The sequence below is a fragment of the Dreissena polymorpha genome, chromosome 1, assembly GCF_020536995.1.
Source record: "Dreissena polymorpha isolate Duluth1 chromosome 1, UMN_Dpol_1.0, whole genome shotgun sequence".
Classification (NCBI taxonomy): Eukaryota; Metazoa; Mollusca; class Bivalvia; order Myida; family Dreissenidae; genus Dreissena; species Dreissena polymorpha.
In genome coordinates this window covers 162,135,592-162,150,700 of record NC_068355.1, presented here as the reverse complement: position 1 = coordinate 162,150,700, position 15,109 = coordinate 162,135,592, and the positions used below count along the sequence as shown (strand labels likewise).

Sequence of the window (15,109 nt, the reverse complement as noted above, 5' to 3'; positions counted from 1 at the left end):
TTATCACATCATTTAAGCAAATAACTAGCTTCATTATGAAATTAAACAAAATAATATGTTTTAATAAAAAGCCCCTTAACAATCACATGATGTTATGCACATAAACACAAATATATCAAGATACTGCGCTTGTTTACTAAATTCAACACGTTGGAGGTACTACTTTGTTTTACCGCGAAGTATTTATTCGCGAATGAAAGGCGACCATATGATTCAATGTAAAACACTTATAATATATATATTTAATCCAGCCCAGGCTCCTCGTAAATAGTGTAAATATTTGAGCAGCTGTAAACGGCCGAATCTTTGAAGGATGATCGCCTTGCCTTTGACAGTGGACAAAATGATCGGTTCCTAAAACTGTTCCTCTGTAATGGTCTAAAAGACCGCGTCGGCATTTCGTTGCTTTGGGTGTTGTGCAGGATGGCAGCCATGAAAAGAGTGCCCATGATGTTTGCAGCATCGTTTCTCTCTGTTTCAAGCTGTCTGGCAGAATACACGCCTTCGCATGGATACTCATCATTGATGGCAGAATTGTCATGATGTGCAACTATTCATGTAACAATACGTTGTGTATATACTACAACCACTATTACACAATATGGTAAACATACACAACATATTACAATATTCATAAGAAATTTGCAATTTGTTGGCGTTTAAATACAACTCAAACTATAACAAGCGCGATACTTACTTGCGAGTTCGGCTTGTTGTATTTTCAATATTTTATCTGCTCTTTGGACATTTTTTAAGGCTTCTATTTTATCAACCTTGCAAGAGCTTAAATTGGTAATCTCCACTGCCATTGTATTTAGCAATTCCGTTTTCCCAATATCATCAGTTTGTTCGTATTTTAACAGTTCAATACGTTTTACAAGCATCTCTTTGTCCATTGTATGAATGGATGTTATGTCTAACGCATCCAGGCTTGTATGGTGTTTCTGAATCTGCTTTGCCGTCGCCATTTCAACATTTGAAACATCGAGACCTCTAACCTTATGGATATTCTCGACAGTGTTGTCCGACGTTGTGCCTATATCAGGGTTTTCCTCGTCTTCGTAATGCACGTCATCTATTTGATCTTTTTTCTTTTCCGTTAGTGTATGGTTTGGCTGACAATAACTGTCGCTATCTATTGATAAAACTTGTATGTTAGCAAACCAAGATATGCGCACAAAATTTAATACTTTATTTATCTTTGGTTTTGTTTATCCCATATACGGTTAAAGATACAAAACAGTACAACTTGCCACATTTATTAAGTGACTTCGAAACAGTTACTTATTATTATTTTCATGTAAAGCGGACAAAATGCTAACAATTTATTTTTAAAATAGAAGGTTGTTTTCAAATTATATTATTTTAAATGTCCGTTTAGTTGAAATAACGCCGTTGTAGAGTAATGTAAATTAATCACGTTAAGTTTCAGCGATGTAATGTTAAACTTTAGTAAATCGTTTAAAACAAATTTTACCATAGGCTTTACATAATTGTAGTAACGACAAGACGAAACATGTTTGTTTTTTCATATGAAAACCCTAAGGTGCCCGCAATTTAATTTAAAACAAAACATGAAATCATAACAGTACTAAAACCATGCGCCGGATTCATGTTATTACCGTCAACGAAATATTCTGATTATAATGTAGAAATGTTGAGAGATGGTCTAAATTGAGATGTTTATATATGGTACATTTTACAAATTCTTTATCAGAGCGTTTTTCATATGGTAAATGAATTTTGTATTTTGAGCGCAATATGAACAGAACAGAACAGAACAGATAGTTTATTTGCGACTTAAGCATATACAGCTCATCGTCAAAAACAATAAATCAATCATAAATACATATACATACACATGCGTCAAACTAACAACAAATGTTTATGCATTTTTGCACATAGATGATTTTTGTGAGAATGCAATATGAAAGAGAAAGAGAAGGCTCTTAATTGTTAAACAAAGTTAAGTAAATGATTATGATCCGTTAGTGATTGAGCAAAAATAAAATATAGACATTATGCAGTTATAAATTATTTACAAAATCACAATTTTGGGGAAAAAACTATTCTCTCATAAGACTATAAATTTTCGGCTCTAAGTTTAAATGCTTTTATACAAAAATTAGCTAGACGTATCAATACAGATTTTCTAGTCTCATTCAACAATTGTACAAATTTAAACATACTTGGTCTTCTTTTGTAAAAAACAGGTATACATGTATTTCTAATATTATCATATAAAGGACATATAAGAACAAAATGGTACTCATCTTCAATTTCATTCATTGAACAAAATGTACATGTTCTTTCATTTCTTTGAATATTTTGTGCCTACCAGTTTTTATAAATAGAACATGGGAAGATAATCTCAATTTTGCGATTATGTTTCTAAATTTCGAATTTTCAATTTTGTCTAAATAAATAGATCTTTCAAACATGGGTTTCAATTCTTTGTACAAATATAGTGATGGAGAGTCATTTACATCAATTCGCCATTTTGAAATAAACAAATCTTTTAATCTATTGCGGAACATTATAATAAAGCTGTTAACATTAACCGATTCTGGATATAACCATACGTCATTAAAACCTGACTCTTGCAAGAGTTTCCGAACGTTTGATATCCATGACTTGGAGTGAGGATTATCACATGATTCTTTAAATTGTTTACGAATAATATTACTTAAAATACAGTTAGAAGATTTTTCGTTGAACAATTTTAAGAAATATTTAACTACTCGCAAATATCGACATATATACATCGGGTATCTCCCTACTTCGGCATACAAAGCATTTGAATTAGTTGAAGCTTTAACACTTAAAAGCCATTTACAGAATTTGCGTTGGACACGCTCAATATTTTCGGCTTTAGTAAACCCCCATACCTCGCTTCCATAATTTAGAATCGAGGCAACATATGCATCAAACAGATTTAACATTATTTTAACAGATACATTCAATGATTTTGTAACAGTAAATAATGCGTTCATCGCTCTAAGCGCTTTGGCTGATAAAGTATTTGTTGCTTGTATAAACGAGCCGCTGCTTGAAACTACTATTCCTAGATAATTAAAATTGTTCACGATTTCAATTGGATAATTATTGTACACCCATATATAGCCTTTTTTTAATCTGCCTTTATGAAAAATAACAATTTTTGTTTTTTCGACATTCACCGTTATATTCCACTTCGTGCAATACTCAAACAAATTGTTCAAGGATGATTGTAAACCCTCAGATGATTCTGAGATTAGTACTGCGTCGTCGGCGAATAATATAAGATAAATGGATAATTGATCAATTGTAATGCCCGCATTTATATCAGCTTGTAAGTGCAATTCAATGTCATTTAAAAATAATGAAAACATTATTGGCGAACATATTTCTCCCTGTAATAACCCGATGTCGGATTCAAATAAATCGGAAATACTATTCATATGTTTGACACCTAATTTAATCTGGTTATACAAAGAGCGAAAAACGGACAGGAGTTTCCCATCGATACCGGACCTAATGAGCTTAAACCAGAGATGCATACGATCCGTTAAGTCATATGCCTTTAAATAATCGACAAAGCAGCAAAACAGTTTTTGTTAATTATTGATATGACTTTCAATCAATGATTGAAGGACAAATAATGCGTCGACCGTACTATAACCCGGTTTGAATCCGAACTGTGCGTCAGTTAAAATGTCATTAGCTGTAGCCCAATTTTGTAAGCGTTCATTGAGTATACTCGTGAATAACTTAGCAAAACAACTCACAAGGGTTATACCTCTATAATTGTTGGGTATTGAAGGATCGCCTTTTTTATAGAGGGGAATAATCAGACCCGTTGACCAGCTGTGAGGAAATTTCCCGGACTTGAGAATATGGTTAAATAACAATTCCAATGCATCACCTATTACATGAACACTTTCTTTAAAGTATTCGTATATTATATTGTCCGAAGAACATGCCTTATTATTTCCTAATCGTTTTGTTGCCATGATAATTTCCTCGATTGTTATGTATCTGTCGAGCTCCGGGTAAGTACTTTCAAAGTTATGGTTACTGTCGAAATTGCGAACAAAATTTATACTGTTTTCATTATTTATATTACCTTCGTTTTTAGCCAGGTTTTTAAAGTGTTCAACGAACTCATTTAATTCAATTGTTTCTCCGTTAGGATTTGGTGATCTTTTTTTGAACATTTTCCAAAAGTCTTTAGGTGACTTAGATTTCATGCTATCCATTTTACGTCCTAGAGTTCTATTAAAATCTGTCTTGCATTTACGACAATAATATTTATACGATTTCTTTTTCTCTAATACTGACTGTCGATTGCTCTCGTTATTCATTTGGTTATAATTGTACAAAGCATCCTTATATTCTTTACGTTTACTTTCGCACTCCGCATTATACCATTTTTGTTTATTTTTGTCATGTGAATCGAATTGATTTCTATCGCAGTTAATAGTGTGCGCAAAATAAGGATTACCTTTAGACGTTAAGTATTGAGTAAACATTGATGCTAGTTCCTCTGCATCATCGTTATTATCTATCCCTCGTTTTAAACTTAACTCGAGATTCGCAATGTCGCCCGATAATTCTGAAAGGAAAGCTTCCTTGTGAATAGGATTCCATTTCACAAAAGTTTTACGTCCTCGCTTATATGTTTTGCTAGTTGTTCCAATTTTTAAACTATATTCAAGGGGAGCGTGATTAGAAAATTCATTAAAATCTTGTATTGTAAAGTGCACGATATTTACAAAATTTTCCGAGCGTGTTAACAGATAGTCAACTAAACTCTGCCCATTGTGTGTAAAACATGTTATTTTACCAATATTATTATCGTTATGTAATCTACCGTTAACAACTCGAAAATTTGTAGCCAAACATAAATCTAGTAATGCGTCCCCGAAGCGGTTTGAATTCAAATCACACGTTGCCCTAGGCATAGGATGGTCAATGTCTATAAAATCAAGATTACTTAAACTACGATCATATGCAATATAATCTAGTTTTCGACCAATTCTTGCATTTAAATCGCCCGTTACGTAAACCGCACCTAGCTCGCTGAAAGTATTAATATCAGATTCAATAGTTTTAAAAATATCTCCATCAAATCGTGGGTGAACAGGTGAATTTTCAGGTGCAATATATGTCACAGCAATATACATGTCATTTTCAGTATTAAAAAAATGTTGATCAAGTTTAATCCATAATAGACAATCTATTTCATTTTTAACAACTGATACCCCTTTTCGTATATTATCGCGAATATATACAATAATTCCACCACTTGCACGCTTCGCACGCTTATTTTGATAACGTCTATATGAATGTATTGTATCACTAAATCCAGACAATTTAATATTCGATTTTGAGTTTGTCCATGTTTCAGTTAAACAAATAATATCATATTGTGAAAGTAATTTTACAAATTCCGGTGATGAAGACTTGTCCGTTGTGAGCCCCTCAACGTTCCAGGTTACACATTTCACAACACTCCCACATTTCTCCTAAGCATTCGACTTGTATTCACGGCCGTCGATGAATAATTTATCCACCCTCAGGTAGGCCTCCTTATTATCTTCTCTCGCCTTCTTCATGATTGGAATAAGCTTTTGTCGGGTTTCCATTACCTCCCTGGGGTATTGTTCCGATATGCCATACGGGGTCCCTTTTAGCTCTTTGGATGCCTTCCGCACTTGTTCTCGATCCGGATAATAAGCAAATTTGGCTACAATAGGCCTAATTTTTGCGCTGTTATACCGACCTATTCTATGGACACGGTGCAATTTAATGTCCCTGGATGCGTTCTCGATTCGTAATTTTGATTCCATGAAGTCCAGTATTTTTTTCTCACACTGTTCATCTTTTTCCTCGGGAATTTTGAAGAAAAGAAGATTATCCCGCATGCTTCGACATTTAAGATCAGTGACTTCGTGCTGCATGAGGTGTTCATGGTCTTTCAACCGTCCAGTTAGCAATTCAATTTCCTTTTGTTTTTTGTTTAAATTCTCCAGCATAGTACCGCCATATTCGCGGCTTTGTTCGATTTCTCTGATTTTGATCTCAATTTGTGACACTTTTTTGTCCATACATTCACATTTCACCGTAAGCGTATTCATTGCTGATTGAATGGTTTCTAATTGACACAGTTTTTTTTATCTATATTGTCCATCCTGCTCAAAAGCATGTTAAGCACTGTGGTAAAATCTGTATTTTGCTGTGAATACATGACATTTGGAGTTGTTGGCATATTGAATTGTCCAAACCCTGGTGAAGCCATGTTCATAAATTGACTACTTGGAAAATTACTGTTATTGTTAAAGCTACATGGCTGTGGTGACATTGTATTGAAAGATTGACTTGCCTGCAAAAATGAACCGTTTATTTGTGGCGATTGGATAGCGTTAGCCGGTGTAGATGTCGCCGCTCCTGCGATATTTGCACAAGTCGTATTATCCGCCATATTGCTTTTTGAACTATTACTCTTTCTCTTTTGTGTAATATGGATGGTGGCTATTTCACAGTTTCTTAAAAGTATATACACACATACAACTAGTCTGTAAATTAGTACTTTTTCATGGACTAACAGTATTGAAAGAAATGATACTACAACATTGCCGAAAGTTTCTTATTTAAGGAACTAAAAGCTGCGATTTGATAATCAAGCTAATCATAGCTCGGCTTTTTGAATTGTATGCCGGGTTCTTTTATTCTGCATTAGAGTACATTGAAAACGATAAATAAAACGCACAAAACATTGGTAAGTAATATTTTTAAACTTACTTGAAGGAACAAGATCATATTTTCCGAACGATACGCGCGGAAGAGGGTACGGCTGCTTTCCTGAAATAAGTCATCGCGTGCATATTCAATTGTTTGCATTTACAACTGATATTTAGTCTTTTAATGCTTGTTTTTATATTTATGACGGTTAGTTTGCGAAAATATATAACTAAAAACGCATAACAACAGGGTATTACTCTTCCTATTTATTAATAAAAATCGATTTCACGTAATGCTTCACATTTAGAAAATCCGACAACATATTATGTTTATTCAGCGATGCAATGAACACATGCATTCAATGTTTGTAATAATGTGAGCACACGGTATATTTACTTGTTTATATGTCTATAGTGTTCTTATAAACGTTAATACAATTCATGCAATAGATGCAGTAAAACGTATTTGAATAAACGCACCCTTCAGCGGGATCCTGGGAGGAAGAGGGGGAGGTTCTATGAACACTTCTGCTGGAACCTTTGGCAACGGCGGTTTATTACATCTCTTGCCTGAAAAGGTCACAGTATTCGGCGTACATGTGTATCTGTATTTATATAACAGTGTGGGGTTTTACAACTTGCATAAATATGCTTTAGATATACAAGTGCGTGTATGTGAATTCCAACAGACTTTATATAGAACTTTAAACCATACATATAAAACCGGTATGTTCTTTTAGTATCGTAAGTATTGTTATCAAAAGGATCCGTTTAATGCAAGGTTAAGCTTTATAAACGGGGTTAACGTTGAAATTGAAGAAGAGTATACTGATTTTTTAGATTTATCTCACCAAATATTAATAATCCATGTGCAATGCAACAACATCATATAAGTAAAATATTTAATTTTACAAACCGGGTGAAACTTGAGCCTCAGCCACAAATAGTGAATTGTTTCTCATCCCGTCTATTTTAACAAAACCAATTGATGAGTTATCATCCATTTCTGTAATTGGTGTGTCGCATCCATAAACATGAACAAAGTCACTGTCAGCGCTTTCGTTAGTGTAGTTGGCCGTGTCGTCAGATTCGCCTTCAAAGCCAAGAGGCAGTTTATGTCCTTCAGGTACGTAGAAAATCCTGGTCATTTCACCTGTAATTATACAATACCAAACACCCGATAAGCGTATGAAATATGTATCTCACTGTTAGGAAATCTGCTTCGAATATATACTATTATCTAAAGCGGGTACTGCATAGAATGTGACAAAATGCAAAGGCTGGTAAATTCCATTGATATTACCTGGCGGTAATACAGTATCGTCGTATGTTTCTCCCTGAGTATCCATGACTGGCGGTAATACAGTATCGTCGTATAATTCTCCCTGAGTATCAATGTCTGACACCATAACAAAATCTGTATCTGTGTCCTCTTCCTCAGTAAAATGTGTCGTGTTCTGTACTAAATGGAGTTGGGTAATTCCGTATTGTGTTGTCGGTGGTTCTGGCGCAGCAGGCAAATTATTAAGCGTTGCATTGAAAGTAATTTGATCTCCATGTTGGTGAAATCCAGCGCATTCTGTTGTTATGAAATTGATATAACATTGTATGCATACAAAAATCATCGACCCTGCATAGGCATTATAGTATCGACATAAATAACATAACACTATATGGTATAGTTGGTGTGATGATAAACAATTTTATTATTGGTGTCGGGATGTAATTCGTTTATTCGGTGAGGCTTCGAAAATGAAAATATAGCACGATTTAGCGGATAGCGGGCTCTCTTTTTGATTTTGTGCCGCATCTGCTAAACGTTATTTTGTATAATACATATATATAACATTATACCGGTGTGTAGCTCAGGAATGTCTAGGAGTTCCACGGCTTCAGACATTTCTGCATGCCTCAGCGCTTCTACAAAATGACTATACCAATACACATGCCTCTGTTGCATTTTATCCAGCAGAGTATCCACAGCCTTTTCAATTCCTTGCATCATTTCGGCATTGTTTATCAGCTGTACCTCTTCCTCACTTATTACTCCAGTGCTCCACAAATAACGTGTAACTTTTGATGGTACAATCAGTGGCTTAATTGTATCAGCCATTATTGCAATGTACTTTTTTGTATAACGGCTGTCAAACTTATCTTTAACATCCAAAATCATAGCCAAGTGTTGATATCCTGAAATTAAGCAGAGCCTTTGAGTTCTATAATACGATGTATTTTCAACTCAATATCCGTGAACGTTTTATAGCTTTCTTCAATATACCATAATCTATGAAGATGACCCCGTACCATAATTTACAATGACTTGGGCATTGTATATCATTCTTACAGAAGATATACTAAACATATTTTGAAAAATAATCTCCCCTTCTAACATAGTTAGGAATAATTTCTTAGCATGTTACTTTCATTTGAAACATAGTTAAAATGTATGTCTTGTTCATATTTGCATTTGTGTGGGCCAATAAGACAAAGGCGCCTTCGACGTTTTTAGTAGTTATTCCAAGTGGAAGGGTCAGTATCTACACAAAGGTACTGTTTGAACCCACGGCATATTTTCAATGTTATACAGCATATCGGTAGACTGTATATTTTGATTCTAAAAACAACTCGTCAATCAGAAAATAAACGGACATAAAACTCTAGTCGACATTAGTAAATATAATAAGATGGGTTGGTTTCGCAAAAATTGCGAATCATACTTATATAGGTGTGACAGTACGTAATTTCACACGCGTAAGCTCTCATTGGAATATTTGTCGCCTTGTACCGGGAACATAATGGTCGGTTTTAACCGGATATATACACATATCATCTAAATATACTATATCCGTATGGTAATATTCATTAAATATATTAAATAAACCATATACCACATCTTTGGAGTCCCGTTATGAATATGTTGCCATGATTTAAACATTTTATCTCTAGAAGTTGTTCTATTAACAACTCTATAGCATATCTGTGGTTCCGCGTTGCGATTTGTCTAAATACTGACGGATATCTGAAATAAAGTTCCGCATGTAAGAAAAATATACTTTCTAAACATAACAATACTATTAAACTTTGATTCTCAAATTATAAACAAAAATGCCAGTTGGTAACCATTATTGAAATGGATTCAATAACCTTTCAAGTAATTACATTTATAACCAAATCAATAAATGTTATATAGAACGATACAAACCAGAAATACTTTTATCAATTTAAATACCAAGTTTTTTTATTAACGGTATCATTCCACACATTATTTTGTACACTTAAATAAGATATTATGATACAAAACTAATTAATAGCCGTTTCCGTGGTCCCCAAGTTCGCTGCAAGATCAATATCAACACCACTTCGCGAGTTATGTTTTTCGATGTACACATTTAGGGATAACTGTCGCCTCAATGTATGCAACATCTATTAACATCAACACTTACCCACAAATGACAAATGGGGTAGTATTTTGTAAATATCAATGGTCACAACTATTACTTTTCTGAAAACTGTAAGTTTCATGTTAAACCGTTCTAATGCCAACACTTCTTCCAACGAACCATATGGTACATCTGAAATAAATAACATTAAATCAAATGGATAAATCTTTGTGAGGTTGAGTGCTAAACAGTATTATTATTCTTATACATTTATATTACTTAAAATTTCGACACATATTATATATGTGAACTTCAACATGCCTCCAATTATGTCGTATTCACTATCTGCAGTTTCATCTAAAATTGTGTCCCATCCGGTACCAGCCAACACTGTTTCCTTTGTAACAATTGTACATGGCCGTGTAGAACTTTCGGGTTCCAAATATATATCACCCGCACTGTCGTCTCTTGGAACCCACACGTCTTTATTGTCTTTCTCAACAGAAGGTTGGTCCATCTCAACCAGTGGCATGTACACTGGCATGTGCACGCCAATGTTAATAAGCACATTCTGCGTGTTAAAGATATAGTAACTTAAAGAAATTCCAGCAAGCACGTTCATACAAGTCAAATTATAATAAATAAAACATTGCGCGCAAATCATATATAATATGAAGCATAATTCATCTACAAAATACCTAGGACACAACAATAGCGCACGAAACAGATAACAATTGGCGGACCAAATTCAAAGATACACAACTTAAAGTGATATTATGGGCATCTAACAGTTTATAGGTGTCTATCACAACCGTTGCTTATTTTTTGTGTTTTCACTTCATATACACTTATATGTGTTAATGCAGCATCAGCATACTAAAACAATATCCTGGAAAGAGAACAATAATGCATTTGATAAAATAACATAATTAGGAACTGAAAAACGAAACCGGGGACCCAAAGGCATTAGCGTGGCTAGCCAGGCAGCCCCAAATCATTAATGGACCGAAGCCGAGGGCTGAGATCAATATAAAGTTGGTGCTTTCTGACTGGTCTTTAGTATGTCATTGGACCCGACGTGGTTGTTCGATTTAGTAAATTGTACCGAATATTGTGACACGTTTAATGTGTATCAACAACTGTACACGAAACGAGTTTAACATCACTTGACGAAAATTTATTAAATTATCGGAAGTGCTTATCCAGAACAACTTCAACGTTAAATGTGTGTGTACATTTCACATTTTAATTTATGTAATAAAAAATATATATTATTTTTAAATAAGTTTAATTTTAAACAGCACCAGTGTCAACAATGTATTACAGTAAACGTCAACTGCACAGTGCAATTTAGACGTGTGAAACAGGGCGTCATCCGTCAATATTTAGCGCGCGATGTAAATATAAAGCGCGTGAGGTCCATGGACAAAATAATGCCCGGTCAATGTACTATTGATTGCTTCTATCGCATTTTACATACCTTAACCGGTAATAAAAAAAATAAAATAAAAAAGTGTAGTAAACACTTGCCCCCACAGATTCAATTGAATGTTTCAAACTGATATAGTAAATAATCTTGAGAAATCTTCTTAAATACCGAAAGGTTGATTTTTTAACCTTTGGAATATAATATCGTAAGAAGTTTGTTAAATTTATGTGATCATTGGGTAAAAACTGGCTACGCCTCGGGGGTCAAGTGATTCATTTTGAGTGATATATTACCTAATTTAAAAAAAGTATAGTCTCTTAAACCGAAATGGCCAGGGATTCAATAATAATTTTGTAACTTCGTATGGTGATCCTCTACCAAGTGTGTTCAAAGCATATCCCCTAAAAATTGGCCCTGCCTGGGGTTTATTTGTTGTCCGAATTGTTATCTAATTAACAGTTTTCAAATCTTCTTTTCTGAAACCGAAAGGCACTGCGACTTGAGTTTTTGCATGCAATATAGTATGGTGCCTCTCTACAAAAAAATCAATTCGTGCTCCTGTGGTCCAACCTAGCCCCGCCCTAATTGTTATTTGTTTTCATGTTAAGACTTTAAACAGTGTTCTTCACTGCAACCACAAGGTCAAGAACACTTTTCACTGCTCGAGCCTCGTGGTGACAGTATTTGTATAGAGGTATACAGCAAAAATACTTACAATACCTCCTGTTGTGAAACTGAAAAGGTCAGAGGTTTAGTATTTTGTGTGTGACATCGTATAATTGTCATGTACCGTTTGGGCCCTTAGATTTAATAATGGCCACACCCCACGGGTCATATTTTTTTTTAAGACTTCTATAATTATATCATTTTAAAATATTTGCTATGAAGCAACGATGCACAGAGGAATACTTGAAAAGTAATAAGGTATTTCTATTGAAAAACTGCCCTTAGGGTCATATTGGCCTAAATAGTTTGCAGAAATCTGAATACCCTACAAACTAACACACACAACTCCTATAAACGTTGGTAATATGAATATGACATCATATCGTCGTCATTTACAAAAAATGTTCAAATCATGCCACTGGCTTCAAAACTGGCTACGCACTTTACACAGCTGAGCGATCTAGGGTTATTTTTGCAAAAGTGCAAATGTTTGACCCTGTTTTGCTATTATAAAATAATCTTACGTGGGAAAGGGGCGATGCTTCAGCATCAGTTACCTCACATTTCTGATGTTAACATGTTTTGAACAAAAGATTGGCATGGTAACGAGTCGGGACACGTTGCTGAACTAAATGTGCCCTGTGAAAGCGGCAAAACTTCGAAAATGAACTATTTGTGTAATCATGATAAACACTATACTTTCGCATTATCACGGTCTACCTATGTTTACTCATAAACTCCGAGCTAGAACGACTGAATTTTTTTGACACTTTGGACTCCTAACATACCATTTTAAGCTTCAATAAAAATTCTCGCGCAAGAGTCAGTGCAGTTTTGCGTTGTTTGTGTTAATGGACGAAATTAAGTTATCCAAAACAAAGAATATGGCTTTGATAATTTGCCAACGGCTTATTTTAAATTAGTTATATTATTACATAAAGTGAACTGAGTCATGCTTAAATAGGTTTAACTTATTTGCACTGTTTCGCCAGGAGCTACAATGTCTTATTATGAGACCAATGCACCTTACGTAAGTTTACGTAAGCTTTAAGAAACAGGGAAGCTCCTGACCTGATTGCGCGATTCCATATGACCTTATACTCATTTTCGTATTACGCAGGTAAAGCCGTTAATATACGGCACATAACATAAGATCAAGAATGGTTTATACAGGTAGAGAGTTATGTGTAGCGCAGAGGTTGAGTAAAAAGACGACATTTCGCTCACATTAACATTCTTTTGGGAACTTCAAACTTCCGTCTGCTATTTACAAACGTCATACACATATTTACACAAGGCACAGCCGATTTTTTCGTGAATGTAATTTACTTAGTACAATAACTTAAACTCGCCTTTAAACGCTTACTGCTTAGCGTGATACGTTTATGCGCTCTGGTAAGAATGCACAGTAAAACATAGCAAAAAACATCCGCTTCATAATCTTTCGATCACAAAAACGCACAACGGTTGACAATAGCATACTGCTTCAATGAGGAAAATAATGACTCGCGCTTACGAATACGTCTTTATCTTATGTGCACACAATAAAGAGTGGTAATGCACATGTTGCATTGTGTTGTAAGTTATAGGTTTTGTCTAAAAGGACGGCTGCACCTGGTTGGATATGTTCGCACTGTCGATCACAGTGTCCAAATCGAGCTTGTATTGCGTCCAAATACTTTGATTGCATATTATAAAGCGGCGTATGACTTTACGAAAGCCGCGGTCGATTTGTCATCTTAAGTCACGTGGAATTCATAAAATTTGCTACTTCGAAAGAGTTTATATTTGCCTGAAATGATGCAGGTTTATCAGTCCATTTTATAACACGATTTAACTTAAACGTATTTCTATACCAATGGTTCCTACTACGCTGGTAAAATGGTTAATAGTCATTCGAAATTGGTAAAAAAAATAAGGCTTGCGTTTATTACGCATTTCGTTTAGGTAATGCAACCAAAGCCAGCGTAGCGCAGGGGTAACGCATTAGCTTCAGGTTACAGAGGTCCTGGGTAATAATCCCGATGAACGAAACATGTTTAGTTCTATTATAATTAAACAATACTATTCAATTATACATTTTCTAGTAAACACATTTTATGAAATCTTTCGAAAATATAAATAATTAGTGAACAAGCCCCTTTAAGGCACAAACATTCAATGTACATGTAGTTTAATGAGTAAAAAAATAATAATGAATGTCCGACCAACATAAAAGTTTATGTCTAAGTAATGACGGTTAAAAATGCATTCGCTGCCAAATATACTTTTTTGACAACTGATTGGCTATGTTTTACAATAATATAAAAACTTACGTCAATGTAGTAAAATTTCCTCTTCTTAATGTATCTTGGTATTGATTTCTGAAAAGAAACAACAAATTGTTAAGCACAGATCTATAAAATATTAAAAATTTGCGCAAGCGTGTTTACTAATTCGTGAGAAAATGTAGTGAATAACTATTCAAATTAATTCCAACTATGTATATTTGACTATATAATTAAAACAATCAAATTGTCATAATCTCACATTTTTTACTAATGAAATTGTATTCCCCATTTTGATTGTTATGTCAAATCATGACGATCACTTATGGTAATGTAATATTTTGAAATTTAGAAATCCCCTTATATTCCCATATGTTTAGATAGTATCGTTTACCTATGAAAGAAGACGACTCATGTAAATCGTAAAAAGGGATAGTGGCAGGGAAAAAATGTTGTCCTACTACACTTATTTATTATATTTGGGTTTGCATATATGCACTTCACTAAAACATATTCATTAAGTTAATCAAATATTATATTTTCAAAAAATAAAAAATTGAAAGGAACAAAGTCAGCTAAAAACAAAACACAGAAAAGAACAGAATAGTTTTTTTCGACTTCGAGCACATATATAGCTCATCGTCA

The 15,109-nt window shown here is 34.2% G+C and overlaps 2 protein-coding genes across 2 annotated transcripts; both read right to left on the bottom strand.

Annotated features, from left to right (window-relative positions):
• Window positions 1-242: 242 nt before the first annotated feature.
• On the bottom strand, window positions 243-7,919 carry LOC127863130 (uncharacterized). The gene is made up of 5 exons (XM_052402538.1): window positions 7,639-7,919; window positions 7,203-7,292; window positions 6,784-6,843; window positions 698-1,135; window positions 243-550 (listed from the first exon to the last, which is right to left on the bottom strand). Exons 1-5 carry the CDS (start codon window positions 7,868-7,870, stop codon window positions 243-245), a joined length of 1,128 nt encoding a protein of 375 aa, XP_052258498.1. The 5' UTR covers window positions 7,871-7,919.
• Window positions 7,920-7,930: 11 nt separating this feature from the next.
• LOC127863026 (uncharacterized) lies at window positions 7,931-9,662 on the bottom strand. Its single transcript, XM_052402463.1, has 3 exons — window positions 9,611-9,662; window positions 8,577-8,912; window positions 7,931-8,301 (listed from the first exon to the last, which is right to left on the bottom strand). Exons 2-3 carry the CDS (start codon window positions 8,893-8,895, stop codon window positions 7,931-7,933), a joined length of 690 nt encoding a protein of 229 aa, XP_052258423.1. The 5' UTR covers window positions 8,896-8,912; window positions 9,611-9,662.
• Between the last annotated feature and the right edge of the window lie 5,447 nt (window positions 9,663-15,109).

Coding starts and splice junctions, on each gene's coding strand:
- LOC127863130 (XM_052402538.1), bottom strand. CDS start 7,870: ATGACCAGGATTTTCTACGTACCTGAAGGACATAAACTGCCTCTTGGC. Junction 7,293..7,638: donor TGAGGCTCAAGTTTCACCCG/GTTTGTAAAATT, acceptor TGACCTTTTCAG/GCAAGAGATGTAATAAACCG. Junction 6,844..7,202: donor TCCCAGGATCCCGCTGAAGG/GTGCGTTTATTC, acceptor GACTTATTTCAG/GAAAGCAGCCGTACCCTCTT.
- LOC127863026 (XM_052402463.1), bottom strand. CDS start 8,895: ATGATTTTGGATGTTAAAGATAAGTTTGACAGCCGTTATACAAAAAAG. Junction 8,302..8,576: donor CATTCCTGAGCTACACACCG/GTATAATGTTAT, acceptor TCATAACAACAG/AATGCGCTGGATTTCACCAA.